This window comes from Planococcus citri, chromosome 4, assembly GCF_950023065.1.
Source record: "Planococcus citri chromosome 4, ihPlaCitr1.1, whole genome shotgun sequence".
NCBI classification, from domain to species: Eukaryota; Metazoa; Arthropoda; class Insecta; order Hemiptera; family Pseudococcidae; genus Planococcus; species Planococcus citri.
This window is the reverse complement of record NC_088680.1, coordinates 72,202,487-72,230,438: the sequence shown is the minus strand read 5'-3', so window position 1 is coordinate 72,230,438 and position 27,952 is coordinate 72,202,487. Positions and strand designations below refer to the sequence as shown.

General features: G+C 38.9%; 1 protein-coding gene across 6 annotated transcripts; it reads right to left on the bottom strand.

Annotated features, from left to right (window-relative positions):
- Positions 1-1,430: 1,430 nt before the first annotated feature.
- LOC135845625 (protein tramtrack, alpha isoform-like) lies at positions 1,431-27,380 on the bottom strand. Of its 6 annotated transcripts, none has more exons than XM_065364319.1 (8): positions 27,024-27,380; positions 12,198-12,575; positions 10,589-10,738; positions 10,292-10,504; positions 10,047-10,214; positions 9,724-9,964; positions 9,413-9,632; positions 1,431-5,591 (listed from the first exon to the last, which is right to left on the bottom strand). In XM_065364319.1, exons 2-8 carry the CDS (start codon positions 12,363-12,365, stop codon positions 5,276-5,278), a joined length of 1,476 nt encoding a protein of 491 aa, XP_065220391.1. In that variant the 5' UTR covers positions 12,366-12,575; positions 27,024-27,380; the 3' UTR covers positions 1,431-5,275. The 6 variants fall into 6 exon arrangements, with proteins under 6 accessions (XP_065220391.1, XP_065220387.1, XP_065220388.1 ...); XM_065364315.1 differs by having other exon boundaries at positions 27,028-27,380; XM_065364316.1 differs by lacking the exon at positions 27,024-27,380 and adding an exon at positions 26,529-26,715.
- Between the last annotated feature and the right edge of the window lie 572 nt (positions 27,381-27,952).

The window sequence follows — 27,952 nt, the reverse complement described above, 5'->3', positions numbered from 1 at the left end:
AGATACGGACTCGGCTTGCTCGAATTAGTCGAAAACGACCCTTTACTCGATTTTTTTGAAAATCAAAAAAATTCGAAAAATGCCAAGGGGTATGTTCATACTATTTTTTGGAAAAAAAAACTTTCTGTCGCCAATCGAGCTGGAAATTGGGCTACGGGGGTTTTTTTGGACGGCGAATTCATTGCCAACGTCAGATTTTCGCCACGACGCTTCCTTCTGCCGCAAATTTGCCAGTTTTTGCACTCAAAATGAGATGGAAAAAAGTTTTCGAATTTCGCATTTTTAATATCGTTTTTTGACTAATTCGAACACGCTGAATCCAAATATGAAGTTTGTTTTGCGATCCGAACGGAATTCGGTAAACTAGCCACAATTTCTCGCAGAAGAATACGTCTACGACAAAAATGGACACCAGATACGGACTCGGCTTGCTCGAATTAGTCGAAAACAACGCTTTACTCGATTTTCTTGAAAATCAAAAAAATCCAAAAAATGCCAAGGGGTATGTTCATACATTTTTTTGGAAAAAAAAACTTTCTGTCGCCAATCGAACTGAAAATTGGGCTATGGGGGTTCTTTGGGACGGCGAATTCATTTCCGGCGTCAGATTTTCACCAGAGTGCACCATTCTGTCGAAAACGGTGTTTTATTGGGCCAAAAAATGACCTAGAAAAAAGTTGTTGAATTTCGCATTTTTATGACTGATTTTTACTAATTTTTGGTCGCTGATTCCGAATTTGGCCTCAGAATTGGTGCAGGCGTTTTTGTTTCGGAGATAGACGTCAAAAATCCATGAAGGAGAACCGAACGCTCAATTCTGACAGCAGATTCGAACTCGGCGTCCTCGAATTAGTCGAAAACGACACTTTACTCGATTTGATTTAAAATGTGGAATTCTGCATAAATTGAACATGTTGATGATGAAAAACCACCTTAAGGGTATTGATTTTACTAATATCTAACGTTGTTTTTCAAAGACTGCTTCGAAAAAACATGAATTTATTTTTTTGGAAAAAAAACTTGCTAGAAATTTGGGTAGGGAGGTTTTTTGGGACGGCGAATTCATTGCCAGTGTCAGATTTTCACCACGGCGCTGCATTCTCTTGGAAACACCCTTATTTGACATCAAAAATGACTTGAAAAAAAGTTGGTAAATTTCGCAATATCAATGTCGTTTTCTAACTCTCTCGAGTATGCATTGCTGAATTCAAAAATGATGTTTGTTTTGCGATCGAACTCGTATTCGGCGAAATATTCGCAATTTCTCTCTAAATAAAATGCTTACTGTAAAAATGCACGCGGATTCGGACTCGGCGACCTCGATTTAGTCGAGATCGACCTTTCAGTCGGTTGATTTGGAAATTAAAAAATCCCAAGGGGTGTTTGTGATAGGCTTCCATTTTTCACGACAGATAACGATAAAAACAAGATCATAATCATCAGTTTATTGATAAAATTGAAATTTTTATAAACAAATGTGCTTAAAACTTGCGACTTATGAATGTTGATGGAAAACAAAATGAAAGATTGATGATAACAATGACGATGATGAATAATATAATTTGTTTCTTTACAGTGTTTACTTAATTTAATAATGCAAACGTAAAAAAATGTATGTATGTATATTATACTTATGCTTAATGTATATCTAGTAATAAAATGAAATGAAAAAAAAAAGGGACTAATTACAAATACAATTAACGTACAAAATAAAAAGAAATCTCACACTTCTAACACCTGATTTTTACTATTATAATAGTACTACATGTATGTAAAATTTACACTATACACGCATATCAACAAGATCCATATAAATAAATAATAAAAAAAAAGGGAGGGGAAAGGAAAAAAAGATGATTGTACGTATTAGGATAAAAAGATTCTTTCAGTCCTTCTGTAAAATGATAAAACAAGCGTTATTCGAGGAAATAAAAAACCCAGAGTCAGCGAGATTTTTTTCATGTCACGAAAAAGCATCTGTGGTATCCATTACAGATCTTTCGTGTTATTTCGTTACCTACTTACGCGTAGTATTTTTACGGTTGCGGGTAAAAATACAGTAACATCCCAATTACGCACCTACACAGCACACGTGCCACCAGTTTGGGGGGAGGGGGAGAAAGAGGACGTACTAATCGAAGACGATGATATCTAATGTACGAGTAAATTAAACGAATAATAATTCTAAAAAAACCCTGTACGACAGATCATAGGTAGATAATATGAAAATTATTCTCACAGGAAAACTTTCAGCTAGATTACCAAAAAAAAAAAAACAAAAAAACTAGATTCTAATATTATTGCGCCAATTTTTCATCTACAAGAGCACAATGGTGTGGGTTTTTTTTAGGAATAAAAATTACACAAATTACACGATAAGAAACGAAAAACACAAACGTAATTCTAAGTAATCCAAATGATAAGTAATGAAAGTTGCATTGTATGCTTAATAAGGCTGTACGATAAATCCGTAATCCACTACACATCTAGAGTATCCACACACACACACACACGGAAGGCCTACTACATACATAATAGGTGTAGGTAACCTATTACTACTCATATTCGTAAGCATGGTATACAAACAGTGGACCATTTTTACATCATTGTAGAGCATTCGAATTTCGAATTTGAAATACATACTAGATAGGTACAACATACGTAAATATTGTAGACATACGTAGAGTAAAAAATATCAACGTCGTTTACCCACACACAAACGGAAAGAGATAGAGAGAAATACACAGAACACAGTTTACTCTACACAGTATACAGTATACAGTATACAGTACAATACACACATACACGCGCCACAGCCAGTCCACATTCGTAATTTCGTACTCGTCGAAAAAATTACAATATTCGAATCAGTTAGCTATTACATTATTATTTAGGAGAGAGAGAAAACAAGGAATATAGCACCAGTCACAAAGGGGGATCGACGAAACGAAACGAGAATAATTATTTCGAAGAATCGCTCGATCGGGACTAGATATTTTTAAAATCATAAATTATTCAAATGAAATTACTACGGGCATCGGCCAAACCTTCCAACTCGAACCGGATTACTTTTCAGTTTTCAGTTTTCATTTCAAATGGAAAATTGCTCTTTTGCCGTTTGCGCATCTGTTGAACTGTAGCTCGGCTACCACACCGGCCACAATCGACCGCTTTTAATCGGATTTTCAAAAACTTTTCCGAAACCTTCTCGAATTCGAAATCGTCGCACCCTTCAATTTTCTTTCTTCATCTACCACGACGCGACGTGACGTATCGACCGTTTCGACCGTATCGTAAATGAAAGATACGTTCGTACGCGAAACGACATACAACGATAAATAGCTTAGGTATTTTGTACTGAAATTTGATCACAAACATGTTTCCAACCGTCCGATACGAAAATGTATAAGTTCTGTTTAACGATTAAAAATGCGAGAAAAAAATTGAGGTAAAAATTAGTTTGATCGAGATAATTTGAAAGATGCATTAAAACTTGTTCGGCGTTGTTACCTCGTATCGTGCGAGTAATTACGTAAATACATATATAATATAGAGTTGTTCGCGCTGCGCGTTTTAGTTCTTATAGCAAATTAGTTACTAAACCTAATCGACGAGTACTCGATACCTACTACATTAAAAACAAAACACAACAAAACAAAAAACAAAAAAATCCGAAAACATAAAAATGATACGAACAAATAAAACATGAAAAATGCGTTGTGTACAAAATAAACCCAGCAGGAGCAGGAGGAGGAGGAGGAAAAAAGCGCAATTTACATAATGTTAAAATCGCGTACCATTCATACATGTCCTCAGTTAATTATCGTTTAGGCACTGGGGCCGGTTCAAAAAAAAAAAAAAAAGAAAAAAAAGAGAAGGCATATTATGGTAACTTTCGTTGAAAATTAAAAAGATATGTCCAATGATGACAATAAGTTCGAAAAATTGTTCCACTAGTTTGATGTGTTGCGAGGAGGAGTGTTACAGTGTTACACGGGTCTCTCTATACAAAAAGATGAATTGAAGCTACTACAATGGCAGTGAAGGACCAAAATAACCAGAATTAAACCGTTTCGAACACACACGACAGAGAGACAGAGAGAGAGAGATATATAGATATAGATAGAGAGAGAGAAAAAAAAACAAAATCGATAATTAGCGAGGAACACGCACCCAAAAAAATCACATGCACGCGTCAAAATAATATCTAGTAAAAAGAAAAGAAAAGAAAAAAAAGAATCGGAGACAAAATAAATAATAAAACTAATCGAATAAATAAAATTTTTAAAAAAAAGAAGGAAAAAATACACCACGCGTATAAATTAGCGCCTTTCTTAAAACAATGGCGTCACAAAACTAAAAATTTTTCGTAACAAAAATCTTCAATTTATCACAAAGTAATAACCTTATTATAGTCTTGCACGTCGACACGATATATCAGCGATACTTAATAGAAATGTCCGCCTTAAAAATAATACATATTTTTCTACAAAGCAACCGCTTTAAGCGGTTACGAAATGAAATCAAACTACAAAATATAAATCGAGAGGAAAACGTAAAAAACAAAATGATATCACTAATTCGTAATAAGAATAGGTACGATATTTATTCGGCATCTCCGATCGTAAGATAGTTTTTAAAAAAGGAATAAAATACCGCGTAATTACGTTTTACTTTTTATTTTATTTGTTGTTTTTCGAAAATGGAAGAAAAAAAACTATCGTACGGCGTGGCGCGGGCGCGGCGGAATTTTTCATCGATGGAATATTCCCAATGTTGACTTTTAATACTTTCACGACTGACGACGAAAGCGTAATATTCTCCGACACGCGTGTAAAAAAAATAATAAACACTAAACAAACATTCGAAAGGCTATACGGGTATAGCAGAAAATTTTCTACGTCATAAAATCGTCATCAGACTTCGCTTCGTCCCGCGTACACGTTCGAAAACACGACCGCCATTTTTTTTTTATAAGTATAAACACGCGCGCATTCGCATCATTTCACACGTGTTTTGGAAAACGAAAAAAATTGAAAATTTAACGCAAATTTATTCGAAAAAAAAAAGAAAAGAATAAAAGTCGAATCGAGTAGGTAGTTTAAAACCACACGCGCTCCAATCGCAAACCAAATACCAATTGAAGAAGAGAACGCGTGGTTTAAAAAAATATATTAAAACACGTTCGAAACGCACGATTTTCGCTTAAAACGATAAAAATGTCTAAAAGAAAAGAAAAGAAAAGAAAAAAAGAGAAAAAAAGGAAAAAAACGCGCTAATTTCCATTTAAATTGGCGAGATTTTCTTTTTTTACGATAGTGATATCGGGATTATTATGAATGGAAGAGTGCGTAGTCGATGAGGAATGAGTAGATACTTTATCTTCGTCTATGACCATGTCCTCGTTATCGGAGACATCTTCGTTATCGGATGATCCGGTACCGCCTCCTTGTCTCAACGTGGACAGATAATTGGCCAACGTGGTGACCGTTACGTTCAGCATTTCGGCGGCTCGAAATAAAGTCAACTCTTTTCGTTGCAATTTGGCTAATACTTCGGCAGGACCTTGTTCAGACCAGAAATCACGAACTCTGCGAATAAAAATGGTGAAAAATTAAAAACTCGGGTCGAATACGAATAGCCACTAGCCAGGTAATGATAAGTCTAGTTCTAGCGTAGATAAATTAACGATGTCTAATAATGAAAATTGAACTTTTTCCGCGTTGTTTTCTCCGATAAAAGCTAGTCGGACTAGCCGGAGAGTTTGATATTGTTTTTTTTTTTTTGCGAAAACGTTAGGACTGAAAAACCTGGCAGAAGCCCGATCAACGCTCGTATACAGAGTTGGCGCGATTCCAGGAGCTTGAGAATCGGATTCCAAATGGTGTGATTCCACAAAATTTTGAGTCCCGATTCCGCTTATCAGATTCGCCAGATATAGGAATCCGAATCCGAATCGTAATTTTCGATTCCGATTCCTTTCGCGACTCCGATTCAGATTCCACTCACGACTCATCTTAGGATCCTCTCACAACTCCAACCAGATTCCTCTCACGACTCCAGCCAGATTCCCATCACAACTCCTTAAATTTCATAAAAATGAAGCATTGAAGATGAAATGAACATTCTAACAAACATTAGTAAATAAATATAAAGGCTCGCCGGTGTTATTTTTTTGTAGGAGTGGGGGGTGAGGCGTGGGGAGGGGGCAATTCTAAATTTTTCGTACATTATTGTGTAATATGTCGAATAATATGTTTTCGAAATCGTAGAATCCGAATTTGGAGTAATTTTTTTTGTAGGAGTGGAGGGTGAGGCGTGGGGAAAGGGAAAATTTCAAATTTCTCCTACATTATCCTTATCGTGTTATATGTCGAATAATATATTTTCGAGGTCGTAGAATTCGAATCCAGAGTCATTTTTTATGGTGAAGGTGGAAGGTGAGTCGTAGGTTCGCATGGGTGGGGCCCTCTCCCCAAACGGTGATACTTGAATAGCACTCGACCCTAAAAACTAGCTCAAGATTCGAATTCTGCGACCTTGAACACATATCAACCAACATGTTACACAATATTATAGGCAAAATTTGAAATTTCTCCTCTCCTCTTGCCTCGCCTCATACCCCTGCGAAAAAATAACCCCAGATTCGAATTGTACGACCTCAAAAACATATCAATCGACATATTACACATTAATATAGGCAAAATTTGTAATTTACTCTCTCTCCCCTTGACTCACCTCCCACCCCTACAAAAAAAAAATATCTCCAGATTCGAGTTCTACGACCTAGAAAATATATTATTCGACATATAACACGATAATGTAGGAGAAATTTGAAATTTTCCCTTTCCCCACGCCTCACCCCCCACTCCTACAAAAAAAATTACTCCAAATTCGGATTCTACGATTTCGAAAACATATTATTCGACATATTACACAATAATGTAGGAAAAATTCAAAATTTTCCCTCTCCCCACGCCTCACTCCCTACTCCTACAAAAAAAATAACTGCAGATTCAGATTCTACGACCTTGAAAACATATCAATCGACATATTACACAATAATGTACGAAAAATTTAGAATTGCCCCCTCCCCATGCCTCACCCCCCACTCCTACAAAAAAAATAACTCCAGATTTGGATTCTACGACCTCGAAAACATGTTATTCGACATATTGCGCATCGATCAGGGTCGAATCCTAATAATACCAATTAATTTGTAGATTTTCTGACTTACCCCAAAGTGGGGTAAGTCAGAACAAGTTACATTTTATTCGATTGTGCGAAAGCTACTGCGACAATCGCGCTGAAATTTTCACCATAGGTTAAGAACCCTTATGGGAACCTACATACCAAATTTCAGCCATATTGGTTCATTAGTACGAGAGTAACAGCTGATCAAAGTTGAAATTGTGAAAAAACGTTCTGACTTCCCCCGGTGCACCTTATGTAAAATTTTCAACTCACCATGTTATTAGTAAAACAATGATAAATTCTAAATTCATCATTCAGATTCACTTTCACAACCACTTTTCAGCGCCAACCGGCAAAAATTAGATAAAAGAATATTTATGAAAATTACACTTTTTTGTATTTGTGCTTTTCAATTGAATTTGGGTGATTTCGTTCATTGTGAGAGTCTAGAGAATCGTAATGATGAGGAGTCGTGAGAATCGTAATGACTAATGAGGAGTCGCGAGAGTTTGTAATATCGGAGTCGAGAGAATCGAAATATCGGAGTCGCGAGAATCAAATTACCGGAATCGCGAATCATATTACATTTGCGATTCCTGCTTGAAAAGAGTCAGATTTCACATTTTTCGATTCATCTGTCAGGTGAATCGAAAATGGAATCCGATTCCGGAATCGGATTCATGCGATTCTCACGACTCCTTAAAAAAATCGGAATCGCGCCATCTCTGCTCGTATACGAGTAGCTCGTCAACACGCCGTAGAAACGTTTTGAAATTCGTCATACATACCGCTCCGCCGCGCCGCGCCGTCTCAGTCGCGTTTCAATCGAAAAGAAAAAAACAGGAAAAAAATGAGTTATCAAAGTTGGAGCGCACGCGCGTGCGTCGGTTGAAAAAAAATTGACCTTTTTTGAGCCTCTTAAAATCAGCCCGACTAAGAACGCTATCACGCGTCGCATCGGGTCGCTGTTGATAATTTTCTGGAATCCTACGGTTCGTTGCGATTCCACCGTTCGCGTTTTTTGTATTTTTCCCCCCCTCCCCTCCCCTCACGAGTCACGAGCAAGACGTAGTTTTGAAAATATTTATCGATTTCGCAACTCGTACGCGCGAATTTTGACGAAATTATCGAACCGAATACATTTAAGACGTTTCCCACGCGTTGCAAAGTTGCAAACGATTTAGAAAATCGCAATTTTCTCGTACTCTTACTCGTACTCGTCGATTTCGGCAACTCTGAAAACACTCTCGCTCGTTCAAATTGGAGAATTAATCGCGGCGCAATTTGGCCAGTATTCTCGTAAAATTTACTCGGAGACTGCTAATTCGAATGTTTTTCAAAAGTACTCGCACCCAAATCCCATCCCATCAGCCCATCAGCCCATCGCGTCGTTTCGTTTCGATTTTTTGTCGTTGAAAAAAAAGATGCCGAATTATTAATTGTATTACTAAATTTATGGTCGATGCGACGCGACGGTTTGAAATGGTCGAAAAAGGAGCCAATTTTCTCGTTAACCGCGATATTTCGATAAGATTTACTAAACATGTACCACTACCACTACCACGTAACAGCAAAAGGTAATAGCGAAAAGTGGTTATACTCGTAAAATTAAATTCATCGGCCAGAATTTCGAAAATACCACCTACTCGTAGATATAGATAGGAATACCTTTGGAATTCAAATCGGCCACTTCCATTCGAGTTGATTGAAAAAATGAAGGAGAAGACTGAAGAGGGAAATTGGCTCGACGCGGCGTAAAAAAATTCACGACCGCAAAAAATTATCGGAGGTGGTTTGATTAAACTGTAACAACATCGCAGCGTTCTGCGTTTCGGTAAACGTGGCGACAGCAGCGCGACGTTCGATTATACTCTGACACCAATTCGTAGTATTCGAGCTACTTTCACTTTGTGTCGAGGAAAAAAAACTATAAGCGCAAAAAAAAAAAAATAGAAGAAAACCGCGAATTGATACGAAAAACCTTCACGGAGCGTAATTTTCGTGGCACCGCGCGATCATTGTTGCTGCCGCTGCCGCTGCCGCCGCCGCCGCAGCTCGAAACGATAATCATAGATAGGTGTAAAGAACGGTCGAGGCAGGCGTCGACGATTGATTTAGCAGAGACGCGGAGAGACATAGTATAGGTAATTAGTAAGTAGGTATAGGCAAAGTTAAAGTACATTATGGCTAGTTGGCTATACCTAGACAGCAGACCTACCTGTAAGGATGTTTAAGGCAGCCGTAAGCGTCCCTGTAGCGGCCGTACAGCGTACCGTACGAAACACCCATTAGTTCGGCGGCGACTTTCATTTCAAGCTCTTTGTTTTTTATCGCTTCCATCAGTCTCTTGGTAAAGGGCTCTTCCCAGAATTGAGGTCGTCTGCCTCCGGACTCGAGATAATCGTTCATCTTCATTATATCGGGATACTGACTTAAATCTGCGAACCGAGAAAAAAGGGCGGTAAAAAAATTGAATTTTCCGCGAAGAAAAGGGCGGAAGGCGGTGGCGGTGGCGATGGCGATACTGACCTACACTAGCGGCGGTGGAAGCTGTCTCGGCCGAATAAGGAGTATTACCAGGAACTGCGGAAGCGGAAGTGACCGAGCATTTGTCATCGTCGGGCACTGCTCCGCCGATAGCGCAACCAGCTGCTGCTGCGGCCGATAGTCCGGTCACCGAAGAGCTAGTCACCACTTGAGGAGAGACGATGGTGTTCTGCGTGTTGACCAAGTTCGGAGGCTGAGGTTGCATATTCGTCGCGTAATTGTTCTGTCGTCAAAAGTAACGTACGTATGTAGGTAGGTAATAAACACGACACGTGCTACGAGGTATAACTCGTACTCGTACTCACCGATTGGATTCGATTATGAGATAAAGCGCCGGCAGAAGGTTTCACGTCTATCGAGTCGTCGAAATGCGAATCGTTTCGCGACGATCGGTCCGTATCCCACATGCCGGTGCTGCATTCGTTTTCCGATCCGTCGTCTCCGTCTTCGTCGATAGCGTCGTCGTGCGATTCCTACGAGTACATAATGGTAATTTATGGTAATGGTCGCCAACTCGAAAGGCATAGCGATAGCGCAGCGCGATACTTACGTTATAATCGTCTCTGGACGATAGCGAAGTGATGGTATTCTGACCGGATTTCGGACTGTACGGTTCGGATTTAAGTCTTTTCGGTTGCGGTTGATCTAGATCTTCGTCGCCCGATTCGGGAGCCTCCATTTCGCGATCTGATCTCCACGATACTTCGGCCAAGCCCTTGATTCGTAATTCTTCGGCCGTTTTCAACAGCGACGTCAGTTCTGACTGCAAACCGCGTGAAAATCAAAATTAAAATCGGAATCGGAATCAAAAATGACTCGAGTCGGTAAAGCGAAAATTCGCGCTTACGTTGTCGACGTTAATTTCTCCTTTGTACATGAACTGAACCAAAGCTTTGATATCGGAAAATTTCACATCTTTCAGTATAACAATCGGATTATTTTCTTCGTATTGCGAGAATATGGAATCAAAATATGTACTACACGCCGAAAGCATAACCTGTAAACCAGAAACAAATAAACAAATAATAATGATGAAAAAATGAAAAGAAAAATTGCACTTTAATACGTAAACGTATAGCGTATAGCGTATAGCGTATAGCGAAGCAACGTAAAACGCCAAACGCCAAACGCCTTTCTAAAACGGAAACGGTTTTAATCAATTCAAAAATAACAGGTCATTTCCGACATCTTGGCTCGTTCGCCACATCGCATCGCATCGCATCGCGCACATACCCAAACATTTAGCATAAATTACACGTTATTTTAATATGTACGCAAAATAATAATTACGAGTACAATCGACCCGACTCGACCCGAGCCCAGCCACCGCGCCGCAGGCATAGGCATAGGCAGAGGCAGAGGCACAATGGTTATGAGAAAAATAATCAAAGCCTAAGAAATGAAAAATGAAAAATACTCGTACTATCAAGCTGCCCCAATTTCGGAGACTAACGGGTTTCCCAATTTTATTTTTCTGATAGAAAATGATACGCCAAGGCCAAGGTAAGAGCGAACACGTTTCCTGATAGGTGGCTCGAATCACGAGCCGTCTGGCCTGATGCAAAAATTTTCGTCTACGCCATTTTTTCAAATGCCACACGCAAAAGTCTGGTGAAAAAAGTACACCGCTCAAAAATGGTAAAAATACCGAGTTTTCCGTCCTCATTTCGGACACTCGTCCACTCTACTGTGGAATAGGTATGTAAATTGCTACTATGCTACTATGCTACTAGCTAGTAGCTATAATAGCTAGATACGTAGGTACGTAGGTACTAGGTAGCCAGAGCTACTCGTTCATTTCTCATTTAATCCGAATTTTGGCCAAAATAACGAGATAACGAAACATCGTTGACCATTTTGAAAGTTGAAATAGGGCTACCTTTTATTTGACTGGTGAGAAATACGTGATTCGATATCGCTGACTAAAGTCGACCGAAACTAGGTACATAGACATACATACTACTTGCATACGTTTAAGAAAAAAAGTACGATATCGATTTGATGAAAAATGTAGCATTGGTCGGATAATCAGGGGGTCTGCGTTTGCGTTCGACTTCGTGTCTACCTGCAACTTTGCAGCCACATTTTTTTTCGTTTTCAAAATTCTGAAAAAATCAACCTTCACCCTGCCTGCGCATTTTTTGTTGGGATTTAGAATACGAGTAAATTGTTTAACGATGATTTAGGGCTACGCATGCAGTTTGCAACTTTATCGCGATTTCAATAACATTTTTCAGGTTTTCAACATTTTATTCGGTTACTTTTTGGCGATTTTCGCGACTTTCGCATTTCCTTAAAGATAAATAATAATTGGAAGAAAAAAAATCAATTAGATGATTTCAGTATTCGAGCTGTTTTACGCGTCAACATTGGTCGGGGAGGGGGGGGGGAGGCAAATACGAGTACGAGTAGCAGTATACTAGGATACTAGGTATATATACGAGGAGGTAAGGTACCTTGTGAGCCTTTAATGTTTTTCCTTCGCAGGCCAGAGTAACATCGCAAAAGCATTCTCTCTCTAGTAGCTGCGAAAACATGGCCTGCAAATTGGAATGATGGTACTTCCATCGCAAACAGTACTGCTGTGGGGTTTCCATTTTTCCGGCGGCAGGCTGCGAGCACATGCCGCGCTCCTCCGCGCACCGGAATTTTCCCTCAACGTGCTGATCGGCGGTTCCAATTTCAGCAACTTTGTTGCCAAATCTGCGACTATCCCGATTACCGTTTATATCCGTCGTCGTCGTCGTCGACGTCCTTCTATGGCTTTTCTTAGCCAATTTGCTGCCGCTGCCGCTGCCGCTACTCCGACGATTCAAATGCTTCGTTCGATTCGCCTGTACAAAACAAAATAAGCAAAAACAAAAATTATACTTTAATACGATTTAATAACGCCAACGCCGCAATAGCTAGATCTATAGGTAGCTAGGTTAAGGTAGGTAGTAGGTAGTAGGTAGAGGTACACGTATCAGAAAATCAAATCAACTCGAGTCGTATTATGTAGATGTACATACAAATGCTCCGCTTTTTTTTTCAACTGAGATATGTATACTAGCGCTGTCTAGATCATCATAATACGCGTACAGTTGTGCACATTGTATACACTATACACTTACTTATACAGTATTATAGGATACACCAAGATACGTAAAGGCCTATTAAAAGGAGGGGCGCGGCGGGGATCACGCCGACGCTGTAAGATTCCTGTCTAAAATGATCAATTTCAAAATGGGTGGCGATGGCGATGGCGATGGCGATGGCGATGGCGCACGATTCGGAATTCGGATTAAAAATATCAACACGGTGATTCGACGTATAACAAATTACGAACCGTAAATCACGTTTCGCCAATTTTCAATTTTTTTTCATCGCTCTTCGCAACGAACATTTCTTCGGTTTTTTTCAACATTCTACTCAAATTTTGCGACTTGAAAGCATGTTTTAATTTCAAGCGATTGTCGACGAGTTGACTTTGTCAGATAATTAAAATTTCATCAATTTTTGATTATTTTCAGTTATACACGAGTACGTCTACGCTCTACGTATATCGTACTCTTGAAATTTTGTTACGGTTCATCGTTCGTATTTAATGTTTTTTTTTCTTTTTTCTTAATAATAAAAGTTTTACGCGTGGGAATTTCACCAATTCCAGACGATTTACAATGATTTTCACGGTTATTATCATATTTTTGTGGCTTTGCTAAAACTTGGTTAGCTTACGACGACGACGTTGATATTAGAAATAGTTTTTGCGAGTGTTTTTACATCATTTCAATACGTTTTCAGCATTTTTTATTCATTTTCGGCAAATTATCAGCCAACAGTCGTATTTATTTGGTTGATTTACTCGTACAGTGATTTTAGGTCTAATACGAGTACCTACTTATACATAAGTTGTATTCGGAGAGCGCTTTATATAAGTTACAACAATGTTTCACGCATCTTCGCAACGTTTTTTTTTAAAATTAAATTCCACCGACGATAAAATTTCATTATTTGGGTAATTTTCGACGATTTCTATACGGTTTTTTTTTTTCACGCAACGCTGGAAGTTGTCGCAAGTTTTACCATTTTTTGGTGTTCTACGGTGACTCTGATGCTCTCTCGTGCGCTTTCGCATCGTTTTACTAATACGTACAATGTACATACGAGTAAATGCTCTCAGCACTCGTTACGTTGGATTTTTTCCAAATTTTTCCAAAATTTCGATAATTTTAGGTTGTTTTTACTTTTTTTTGCGAGTTTCCGCATCTTTTAAACACGTTTTCATCATTTTTTATTTTTTCCACATAATTATTATTGCCGAACGCTTACTCGGTAATTTTAATGTTTCTATCAATTTTGTATCATTTTAAGCTGTTTGTAAAATTTTCAAAATTCGCCGATAATCACTTTTACTCCATAGTTGAATAAATTACTATTCTTTTTCTTGTTTTTATTTTTTATTCTACGCTATCGCTATACCTATAGTGCTATCATGCATAACACGTTCGCGTTCGCGTTCACAATGTAACACAACAGCTACAGCAACACAAAAACACAATCGCTACAGCCTTAGCCATAAAACGAAGCCCTCGATTTAGGTAGTCAACTATGGCTACGGCTATGGCTATTGGCTATCGACTATCGCGTATCGTATTCGCATCGAAAATAATGGAAAATTCCAGAGCCAGACCGCTTTGCTTCGATCGCGTCGCGTCGCGTCGCGGTCGCATCGAAAATAATTAAAACCGGTAGGTAAGACTGAGCGTTGTACTCAGATCTCGAACGAGAACGAGAACGAGCAGTCGGGCACGCCAATAACAAACCTAATGGCTAATACCAATCCAATACCTATACTTTTTGATCCAACGATCTAACGCGAATCACGAATCGCGAATCGCGATCCGAACCAACGATCAACGATCGACCATCGAGGCATCGAGACATCCACTCCATTGGCATGGCAATTGGCATGGTACTACGACTACGACTACTACCTCGAGTTGTACCACCACAACTCCTCGTGCTCGTGCTCGTGCTCGTGGAAATGGCAACAAAGACGAAAGATGGAAAGATGGAAAAAATGTAACTCGTAAATTGTAAACCCATAAAGGCCATAAACCGGCGAACGAGTGCGACTGCCAGAGTGTGAGAGTGCCAGAGTGCCAGTGTACGAGTGTCAAACCCAAATAACCATGCTGAAAAAATATACGTAATACGTATACCGTGAAATTTGCGAATTTATAGATATTTTTCACACTTGATGTTTGTCGAGGCGAGTTTCGGGCTCGACAGCTGAATCGGCGACTATGTGATATACCTACGTATTTTCAACATTCAACCAAACAATTTCACAGCAACACACACACACACACAAGACGTCAGACGACCAATAAACAAGAGACGTGTGGTAGTGGTAATGGTGCACTCGTACACTGCTGATATTTGAAACAACGACGACGACGACGACGACGAGAGACGCGACGTTGCTTCTTTTTTCTTTTGTTTTACGTTTTCTTCTTCATTTTATTATTTTTTTCCACCAGCTTGCAAAAAAATGCGACAGCGGCAGCGGCGGCTTAAATACGAGTATTTCGATAGAACGCGGACGGATCACGTTTGGTGGTTGATAAACAGTTAAACGCACGTCACACGTGTATCTGTATAAATGTATACGAGTAATCTGCTTTCTGTAAGTGGAAAACCGAAGGCGAAGGCGAAGGGTGAGAGTAACGTTTAACGTTTCATTTGAAAATGAAATGAAATGTTATTGCCCTTTCGCAGTTTCGCGCATCAATGGCCATTTGGTCAGTGACGAATCGACGAATTAACGAGTAAAGAATAAAAAATGAATATTCACCAGCACAAATCACAAAAACAAGCTGGTCGCGGGCAAAAAAATAATCCAATATCAATTTTCTCGGTTCGTCTTGGAAAACGAAAACAACCAAATCAACCAATTCGACCAAATGAAAATACTCGTACTCGTAATTGATAAAGAAAAAAATACCAATATACCCTCTATTTTGTCGATTTCGAGATATTTTTAACACGAATACGAATACGAACGCCGAACGGCCACACATTCATGCACAATTGCACATGTGTAGCCGTAGGTACTAGGTACTAGGTACAGTAGTAAGGAAAAGGAAGAGGCGAAGAAAAAGAGATACAAAAAGGAAAATACCACGTATAATCATCACATCATACTCGTAGGTATTATGAACGAAGTACTACACCAATGGAGAAAAAGGAAAAATACAGTACATAAATAATACGTACGAAGGTATATACTCGTAATGTACATGTAGATTGTAGATGTGCTAGTGCCAGTGGATGTAATTGTACTCGTACGAGACGAGACGAGACGAGTAGAGCGGTGTGGTGTGGTGTGGTGTGGTAGTGTAGAAAATATACAAAAATACAAATACGCATAACGACCGCAGCAGCAGATAAAAATTATCAGTATCAGTTCATAAATAACGTATAACGTATAAAATGAACAAATTTAATTATCTGTAAAAATTATTTATCCGGTTTTCATACTTGTATTTTTATTTTCACTGATGCGATATACGAGTACGAGTACGAGTATTACTCACGTTCTTACACTGCCATGCCATGCCATTCTACTCGACTCGACTCGACTAGATTCCATTCATTAAAGTTTACCTATCGTTACATCGTTACGTTACACTTATGGCGATGGCCAATACGCGTACTTCAAATCATACCTCCCATACATAAATCCGAAATCGCATCCTCAGTCCCCACTCCCCACTCCCCACACACCACAAACTACGAGGGGCAGCTGAAAAGTTTTGCACAGTGCGCTCTGACAGAGAGCCTAAATCACATATTGAACTGAGTGAGTGCTTATTTTGTAGCTTGAAGTCTGAGGAACACGATGGTGTATTCAGTTTTTTGATACATCAAATAGAAAAAATTTTGAACGAGTCCAAAGCGTCAGGTGGTTTCTGTTTTGGTGCACGTTAGAGATAAACCAAGTCACACATTGCAATGTAATGAGCGCTCCAGCGGCGAGCCTGATTCTTGAATCAAACCGTGTTTGTGCTCATTTTGTAGCTTGAAGTCTAAGGAACACGGTGATGTGCTTATTTTTTCTGTTTGACTCGTGGAAATTTTTTTGAAGGGATTTGAACTGACCAGATGATATTTCTTAAGTCATTCTGGGTAGACCAGTGAACTTAGCGCTCTAGCGAAGAGCCTAATCCTTGAATTTAGCCGTGTTTGTGCTCATTTTGTAGCTTGAAGTCTGAGGAACACGATGGTGTATTCAGTTTTTTTTGTTAAACTTGTTGGAAGAATATTGTGTGTATCCGAAGGGATTGAGGAGTTTTGTAAGTGAAAATTCAAATTTACCAAAGTACACCATGACACTTCAAACTCGTTTAAAATTTTTTGTGTACGTCAATCAAAAAAACTGAATACACCACCGTGTTCCTGAGACTTCAGGCTACAAAATAAGTGCACACACGGTTTGATACACGCATTAGTCTTGCTACTAGACCACAATGTACGAGCTCTATTCAACGTGCACAGAAAAATTTTCCTCGAACGCTACGGATTCGTTCAAAATTTTTTCTATTAATCATATCAAAAAACTGAATACACCATCGTATTCCTCAGACTTCAAGCTACAAAATGAGCACTCACTCAGCTTAATAATGTGAATTTAACTCTCCGCCAGAGCGCACTGTGCAAAACTTATCAGCCGCCCCTCGTACGAGTATTTTCTTCCACTCATTTGCAGGTCTAGAGATAGTAGGTAGAGGTACACTACACACTACACAGCTACACACTATACACGGAGACAAAAATATTACGAGTACATTGTACAATTGTACATACATCTACATGTCATTTTATTATCATCTACCAACTTTATACTCGTATTTGATATTTTTTGTTAATAGAACTTTCACTCGTGTACCAGTTGGCAGTTGGTCGTCGCGACCACCAGCCACCAGCCACCAATCCAATTCAATTCAATTCAATTCAATTCACAAACGATAAACTGCGACTGCGAGAAATAATAATTTTATTCGTTCATTTTGCAGCGAATCAGCGATGCACGTACACGTAGACCAAAAATACAGACTGTATTTTACTTTCACTATTTCAACATTTTTGTTTCTCATCGCATCGTAAACGTAAACAACGACCCGACCTAAAATTTGTGAAAATTTTCCACCCGAGAATCGAGATACACACACAAGTGGATAAGTGGATAACACAAACACTATACGAGTAGGTAGGTCTAGGTACCTGTCTACCTGTGTAAGTGTGTAACTGTGTGCGTACAGTGAACTCGTTGGTCAAAAACACGCGAATCGAATTTCAAATTAGTATTTACTACGAGTATTTAGCAGGCAATGAAGGGGTGGCAGGAAATAGGATGTACTATGTACTGTACTATAATATGCACCTTGCTCGAAGTGTCAAAATCAAAAAATAAACCCCGCGCAAAAGACCGCACGCGAAATTGGTCGTTTTTACAATTTGAAATCAGCGTCATCGAAATTCGAAAATATATAGAATACTAATACTCGTATTGTAGCTGTAGGTTAAGTACGAGTACATAACTCTGTACCTACCCGACTACCCGTGTCAATTTTTTCAACCTACTGTCATGTCATCCCAATCCCAATCCCAATCCCATCCGCATCCGCATCCGCATCCGCATCCCACTCATCCCACTGGGTCCGCAATCCGACTTGGTCGATCCGTTTTTTCTTTCAACCTTTCAAATAGGCGACAAGACATCGAAACTAGGTAAAGTACTGTAGCGACTGTTTGGTTTTTAAATTTTAATCATTTCGAGCCGATCAGTCGCTTCATTTGCCGGCGGACTTTCAAAATTAATTCTTCAACAAAACTGATTCAAAATCACAAAATAAAATAAAATAAAATAAAATAAATCAAAATTCAAAATTAATCACTTTGTAAACTTCATTTATTCGGAATAATTTCTAATATTTATTCGCAGCACGCCTCCCCCCCCTCCTCCACCAAAAAAAACAAGATTCGAATTCGTGGCAGTACTTACCAACAAACACTCCGTTGAAATCAGTACAAAAACAAAAACCATTCTCTCATTTCACTCACTCCACAAAAAAAATTGAATGTTTCTACTCGTATGTAAATCACCCACCACACGTGCACACGAAAATTCCTGACAAAATTGGAACTGAAATTCTTAAATCACTGCCAAAAGCTCTACGTCCCGAATCATCGTGAACAAAAAATTAATTCGATTAAATTCGCTGCGAAAAAAATCCATCTGAAATTACAACGAAACACCTCGTTCGAAATAATCGCGTTGAAAACATTTTCACAACGAGTAGGGGATAGGGATAAGGAATGTTTGTATCGTCTCCACAATTCATAAAATTTCCAGTAAAACCAGCTTAATAGAGCATAAAAGCCATACTCGGGCACTTCTAAGCGATTTTTTCTAATTCTTGGAAAATTGTTTACCTTTTTAACCCTTAAAGGCCTGCACCAAACTGGAAGTGATTCTAAAAAATGCTTTCAATTTATCGAATAGGACTCGCACGAATATCACTTTAATGCGTCGTATGCCCCCCTGCCCCTCAAAACTATTTCGTAAATGAGAGGTCAATTTTTTCATTTTTTTTGTATATTACGAAAAAGCAAAATACTCGATTGGCCCAAATTTGAGGTGATCAGTTACAATCCCATTCCACACACCTAATTATTGAAAGCAAATCCTCGACGAGTGAGTCCCGTCCCATTTTTAGTGACGTGAGGCATAAATAGGAAAAAGTTGAGGTAAAATACGCCCCGATATGCCTCATTTTTAATTTTATGAATTTGTTAATACGCTTTCATAAAATATAATCACAAAGGGTATACGCAGGGGGGGGGGGTACAGAGCGATTTTCTCATTTTTATGATTAACTAGTTTCGTAAAAGTGGCTAAAACATGAGACACGAGTACATCGAGTATCGCATATGAGAATACATTTTACTCGAAGTAAAAAGTATGAAAATGATAAAATGTGTATACAATCGTGCCTCAGCCTTTTCGGGACTTTTCACTTTTAATTGCACAAATATCTAATGCACATCGGAATAAATTTCACACATCATTCGTAATTTGGGCGAAGTGAAATTTTTGTACAATGATGCGGGTTACCTACTGGAGTACTGGACTGGAATCGTGATTAGTTACGAAAAATAATAACCTATACCGTACAAGAATGCCCGAGCTTTTTCAGAACTTTCAGCAATCAGCTTCTCATATCTCCAAAGCACAAATGAATAAATTTCACACTTCATTCGTAGTTAATTTGCATAGCGTGTAATTTTGGTATAATGATGCAGTTTACTCGACAAAGACATTGGGCCAATTGTAACAGAATCACGATTACGCGTAGTTACGAAAAATAATAACTGTATATACGAGAATGCCCGAGTTTATTCAGAACTTTAAGCTGTCAGCTACTCATACCTCTAAAGCACATTTGTATCAATTTTACATAAATCATTCGTAATTAATTTGGATAGTAAAATTTCTGTATGATGACGCAGCTTCCTCCACTACAAGATTGGGCACAACATAATGATTTTTTCTTCCTATCCTGCAAAACAACACTCGCGTTGATGGAGAATATTTACTCGTAAGGGTTTTTTGGAGAAAGAATATCCGAGCCCTACTAATACGAGTAAGTCCGGCTCCGGATACACAAAAGGCACGGTCGCGATGCGATCTGTGAAAAATACGAGTAGATCTCAGTCTCAGACTAATGCAGACCGAACAGCGAACAACCAATCCCGATGAATACTCGATACACGCGACGTGACGTACTCGTACATCATTCTATTCGTATTCGTACTCGACTACTCGTATTTTACGAAGGGAAGGTGTCAAAAACTCTTCCTCTTTCCGATTGTTTTCTTACGCGATATTCTACGAGCAATGAGCAATGAGCAATGAGCAATGAGCAATGAGCATTGAGCATTGAGCATACCGCCCGCGAAAAAAAGAAAAACTTCGAAATTCCGAACGGAGAGAATTTAAAAGTTTCCCAAGTTTGATCGCAAAATACGAGTAGAAAACAATCGTAAGGTACAGTCCGCTTCTTAAAAAAGGGCTGGGTCAACTTTTTTTCAGTTTGTATTGTTTTTCAAATTTCAGAATGCGCACGACTGTCGACTGTCGACTGTCGAGTGTCGGCAAATAACTTTGCAAATCTTACAAGATTTCGACACTTTTTCAAAATATTGATTTTGATGCTTTACTCGTGTTTTCGCAAGTCATTTTAGCCATGTTTTTATTTTACGCAATTTTTTCGACATTTAGTAAAGTTGGACGACATTTCCTCCGTCTATGACGAGCTTTATTAATTTTAATGCTTTTCTCGGGGGTTGCACATATTATTACATTTGCAATTGCATAACAAAGGCACGTGTTCTCGAACAATTTAGCCCGCATATTTTCAAATTTTACTAAAATTTCTTCTTTTTTTTCGGGTGGTAATTTTCAGCGACTGTAATGTTTTCTCGATTTTCTCTCAATTATGTCAACAAGTTTCCAACACTTTTTCGCGCATTTTTGGCGAATATTTGATCGCGTACAAGTTATATACTACAGTCAGTGGCGTAGCCAAGGGGGGCGAAGGGGGCCATGCCCTCCTTGCGAGCAAAAATTTGAAATGAAACATGCAAAAATGGACGTTTTTTTTGTTGTTCGGACCCATTTTTTCTAAAAATTTTCAATTTTGCCTTCGTTTTCATGAAATCGCCACACATCACGATAGGTTTCTAGAAAATCAAAAATCTGGTTGTGCCCCCTCCTTGAGAAAATCCTGGCTACAGTGTTTTCAAAGATTATACTTGTGTTAGAGCTTGAAAGAAATTTCAACCACGTTGAATGCAAATTTTTGCTGTATATTCTATCAAACTGATTTCACTGTTTGGTTTTAAAACGTTTCAGTCTGTATAAAAAAGGAAAAAAGACAGATAGAGAGAGAAATGAAACGGAACGAATTTGTAGTCGATGGTGAGCCACTGAGCCTATTATGTGAGATGAGAGATGTGTTAATTTTTGTTTCTAAAAGTATTTAGAAAAACGACCCTAACCATGTGCGGCCATCGGACACGGCGACGAATACGTAGCCGATGATCACACATATGGTTTGTGTCTTTAAAAAGGCAATAAATTACGTAAAATACGAGTAGAAAAATCGTAGCTCTGATCCTTTTCGTCTCGTGAAGGAGAGGAGAATTTACTCGTAGTTGTTGCGTATCATCCGCTCTGTGTATCTGTATACGATGTGAAAAGTACAAAAATATACGTACTAACTAATATCTCAATTTGTGCTTTTTTTTGTTCAATAACATCGCGATTCGATTAAAACTAACATTTACTGAAATTTCGTTACTTTTAAATAGCGATTAATTTTGGACAAAATTCAATTAAATTTTTGGAGAGAAATTTTTACAAAGGTTTGGTTTCAAGTTAAGTTTTGATTAAACGTTTTTCTAATACATATATGCACATTTGCACACGCGTATAAGTTTCCAGTTTCAGTTATCGTCCAACATCAATCACTTTTCTCGGGTTTTTCAGCGTACAAGTTTTCAGTTTTCCACGCCTAATTGCTGATTAAGTGTCCTATCGATAAGAATTTCTCGTATTACGGAGAATAAGTACCTAACTCGATTACCTATGGAAACATTTATCCAAATTTCTAGCGAATCATTCTTTCAAACTCTGTCACGCCATCGCCATGTGCAACAAAATTTCCAGAAGCGTGCAAAAAAACACAACAAAAATAAGTTTAAACGCGAGCTTGTATTCTTTAAAATAAAATCTTCCTTATTCGTGAGAAAAAAATGACCACATTCGCGGAACAGCTACAGCTAGTCATCGTCATTTTTACGAACTTTCAAATTTCATTTTACCCTCAATTATAGGATTATGTATTGAGATTTCCATTTTCGTTCATTCTAGAGCAATTCTTAGTCCCCCCCCCCCTCCTCTCCTCCCTCATTGATAGACTCAGAATTGGAATGTTGGGCGAATTCGACAATTTCGACCCCAAATTACTCAACTTGCTCGCGCGAAACTACTTCATCAAAACCATCGAGAGGAAAAATTTACACCAGTCAATGCGTTCTATCGAAGATTCAACGACAACGAGTCATCAGAATTTACGCGAATAGGTAATTAGGTAGGATGCCGGATGGTTAGATTATAACAACTACATACAGGGTGCTCAGAAATATCGAGCACCCCTAAAAAAGTTTTCTACTAAAATACTTGGGTTGGTCACAGTGAATGATACATAGCACATGATTGGTTGTTAATGTTGGACTGGAGAGATAACATTCCACCAATCATCCGCATCTATTAAACCGTTCACGTTGCCAACCTATATTTTTAATGAAAAACTTTCTTAGGGGTGCTCGATATTTCTGGGCACCCTGTATAACCTGCGTTCGGTTTTACAAAATACTGGCGGCGCTGGTTGGTTTAAAATTGAAAATTGATTCTCGAAAAACTGGCTTTTGAAAGTTATTTGAATCTTTTTTTCAAACACGTTTTGGGCTTTCCACTTTCGGCTTCTTTTTCTCTCTTTAAATGAAATTCAAATTGGTTTAATCCAAAATCCATTTTCAAAAACTACATACTACCCTAGCAGATTCTCGTACATGTTGAAATCTGCCAAAATTTGCGTGAAAAAACAAAAAAACTTATTATTCAGATTCCGGCGATACGTGCCATGAAATTCCAAATCTTTCCGCTACCTCTCCCTCTCCACCGCCGGGATTGTTCCGTTCGGAATAGCCCGATCGCCTGATCGTGATCGATGAATCTTAAGAGATCCTTTCAGCTGAAAAATGTCGACTTTTCTTCCGTTTGATGATCAAATAATCACTCATCGTCGATCCCGTTTCCAAAAGCTCAAATACCTACAGGTGAACGATGTTGTTGATTCGCGAAAACGATTTTTAAAATTTTCATCTTTCCGATCGATCATACCTACACATACACTCGCAATTTAATCGTACGTTCACGGTTTACGTAGATAGGGATTATCGACTGGTTATTTTTAGTCGATTTCGATTACAAGGGTCATCGGTTTCAAACTCGAATTCAAGTTGGAATGGAATAATAATCGATTAATGAATTACCGCAAATTTCCAACATTTCGAAATTTCTGTTCGCAAATTGCGCAACAGTGAAACGAATACAAAAAACAGTCATAGCAATTAAGACGATGAATAATACGAGTACAATGATTCACCGAGTGAATTTCGCGTATCTCGATATTTACGATATTTTTCGATGGATACAAAGTGCACACCGCAGTCTGCACACGATATCTACTCGTACAAGTACAATTGAAAGATTTTTTTATAGCGACTGGCCAACAAAATCAACTCTGAATAGAAATTTCCATTTCGACGTACGCGGCCCGCGGTACGAGAAGGTACATCTAGTCTACACTACACAGACACACACGCACACATAAGTAGGTCCGCGATAGCATTATCACAATCGCAAATGGAGAAAAATAACATCTCGCTACGAGGAAAAGAATTCCAGCATAGCGTACAAGAATATGTATAATATACTTTGCTCGCCACTTCGCCAGTCGACCAGTGCACCAGTCTACGTGTGAATATATGGTACCGACACCGAGTCTGAATCCTATTGAATGCAGGCAATGGCATTCAGTAAATCTTGAAGCGGCTGTGCTAGCAATAGCCATTTTTCTATTTTCTCGAAAATTGTAACAAGAATAAGAAAGAAGAGATAATACGCGTACAATAATAGATGGAAGTTTGAACTCGATTGTTATGGCCACGTTTCGCTCGTTGCACAAAACACCATCAACAGTGAATACTGCGATATTGTAATTGTATTCGTCTACGTCTAGTCTCAGTCTCTGGTAGTGTAGTGGTCTACGTCTATCTCTACGGCTGGCTTTACAGAGTATACACTTATATGTAGATGTACGTCTTGTACAGTACTCTACAGTAAGTTACAACTAAAAAAGAAAAAAAACGAAAACATTAGGTACACCACATTCGCTGTCTCGACTTATTACTCCCATTTTCTATTGCGATAAAAAATCTAGATAAACTGTAATATTCTACTTTGGAAAATGAGTGCAGCTTTCTTATCATCGAGAATTATCAAAACAAATGGTCCTGGTCGGCACGCAAACACAAACACAAAACATTCAAACACTCGGACAATCGACCATTACTCGCAGCTCGCAGAAAAAATGCAATCATTTTCCAATATTTCTCGTTCTACTACTACGTACTCGGTACACGGTACACCCCAACAGGCCAAGACGAATAAAGAATTCGTAAATAAAAAAATAACACCTTATCGAGACAAACGACAATGATTTTAACAAAATATCCGAGTTACAACGCTGAAATCCGATATTATTCAATTTTCCCAGTTCTAATCGTACCAAAATTGGCACATCCAAAGCTGAGTGTAATTTCAAATTTCGTTACCAAACATTTCGTCACTGGCTACCGACAGACCGACAGTAGGTAGTTAATTTGATAGAAAAGAAATTAATGAACGGTACAAAGGCAACGTGAAAAAAATTCTAGTTACGACGAAACAAACACGCAATATGGGAAAAAATTCACGAGCAGCCAACAATGAGCATAAAAGTTGAATGTATTTGCGTGTTGTGTGTGTGTGTATTTGTGTAGTAGAATGAGCGAGAGGGGAAAAAGAGAAGAGAGAGAGAGATAGAGAAACGGGTTGTTTGCTTACTTTCACAACGTCGATAATCGGAGCACAAATATCATTACCATTTGGAAGAATCAAGAAACGAGGAAAAAACCTGACGAAATGTAACTCGACACTCGAATACAAAACTCGCAATTCGCGGTGGAAAAAATTCCGAAAAAATGAATTAGAAACGAATTACAGAGCGCGTTGCACGTTGCGCGTTCTCTACACAAAATTAGTTCATTAAAAACAAAAAACAAAACAAAAAACGCGAACAAGTCGAACCGAACACGCAGTAGTCGGTAATGGAAAAGAAAAGAATAATATAATATTTTAGTGGCGTTCTTTCTTTCTAATCGCAGAGGTCGTTGTACCGTTTCACTGTTAACAACAACAACAACAACACCGACGACGACGACGACGAATGAACGAAATAATAATATTAACTTACCGACAGCAGAAACTGACTGACTGAATCGAGTAGAGTTGAACAACCAAGACCGTAAGACCGAAGACGTAACAACACCAAACACTGCAGCGAATCGAAAAAGAAAAAGAAAGAGAAAAAAACACACGAAAGAAGAGAGACCTACATAACGCGAAAAAAAAAGGACGAGTAAACAAGCAAGAACAATCGAGAGCCGAAACCGAAGGAAGCGAATTTTCTCTCGATATTTTCGAGATAGATTTAGTTTTTTTAGTCGCAGGTACCGCTGGCGCTCGCTCGCTAGCTTTTTTTTTTACTTATTTGCGTTACAACCACAACGAAGGAAGACAACGAAGCGGAGTACTTTTCCAAGAAATGATATTCAGCTGCGGCACAAAAAGCCGATTCAAAACTACCAGATCACGTAACAACACCAACACACACACACACACACAGAGCAGAAGAACACTTACAAACACACGACGACGAAAACACCACCACCACTACCGCAGAATTTTAACGTTAGCCGCCGCCGCCGCTGCTGCTGTCGATTTTCGACTTCGATTCCAAAATGTGTTTGCGTTTTCGTTTTGCGTTACCACTACTACTACTACTACTTACCAAGTAGTAAGAAACGATGAAACGTCGTCGTTGTGGTCTCAATCTCAATTCTCAACAGCAACCGAGTCAAAAATGAAAAATGTTGCGAATATTGTTTCGGTATAAATTTCTCCTCCTCTTACAACAACACCGAACTTACCGAAAAATGAGAACTTATCGCGCAGCAATACACGGTGATGAAGAAAAAAAGTATAACTTACAATAATAATAACATTCACCTCGCCGTACGAAGGAAAAAACCCGCGTTTTTATCGCGCAATAAATACTAAACAGAAACACAAGGAACACAGAAAAACACGAAAGAATTATTATTATTATTACTGAACTCGATCGCTTCGACTAATACATAGAATAGAGAACCGAGTAATATGAGAGAAAAAAAATCGAATCGAGACGAGAAATTAGAACGAATACGAAAAAAATATAGGAGGTGAAATGGTGAAGAACAAGAACAAAAAAAAAAGAGAAAAAAGTAGACAAAAAACGCGAACTCACATACCGTAGTAATGCTGTAAGCTGTACACTTGTTTCCGATCGGCGGCGTTCCGTAGACTTTTCAGCGAATTTTTGAATTGAAACGATGAAAATGGCCGACACGATTTTGCAGAAATTTTTCAAATTCCTCTTGTTCTAAGACGGTATGTGTTTCGCCTTTTCGCTGGGCTTTCACATCATGCAGACCGCCGTGACTAACCGGAAACAATTTCGTCAATTTCTCGCACAGTACGCAATACACTTTATAAGCCGATCACCGTTCACGCAAGCCAACCATAGCCGTGGACATGGAGAGAATTCCTCCCGCGACCAACTTGCAACGACGCCGTTTCTCACCGAATGACTGGCTGAGTGGCTGCTTGCCTCCGCCGCTGCCCCTGTCAACACCTGACCAGTCTTCGCTATCCGCCCTTCTCGTTCCCCTTCACCACCGCCGGTACCCTCATCGCCCTCATCGTAATTTTCACGACGAACTCTGACGGGCAAAAATGCAACTACTAGTTTTTCGTTCGTTGAACGCTGAACCGAACGCTCCCGCCAGCAGTACCGATCCCCTCTCACCATACCCCTTCCCCCCAGCAACCATCCGCTTCGTCAACACTCCGTTTCCGCTCTTTATTTTAAAAAAATTTCGTATATTTTTCGTATAAATGTATGAAAATGTAGCAGCGCACGCTACACGCTACCTCGACTGTGTCCATTCGCATCAAATCGTTCGCTAAGTCGCTAACCCGCAAAAATACTAACGCTGACGCAATGGTATGGAATGGCATGGTTATGGTAGCTGCGAAAAAATTCTTCATCTTCAACCGCAAATTCGCATTTTCAAATCCCAAACACGCTCTCGGCGCAGCGTCAAATTCAAATTTACTCGCTGCGACCACCGAGCCAAAGCCCTAAGCACAAGCAGCGCGTCCGTTTCCATTTTA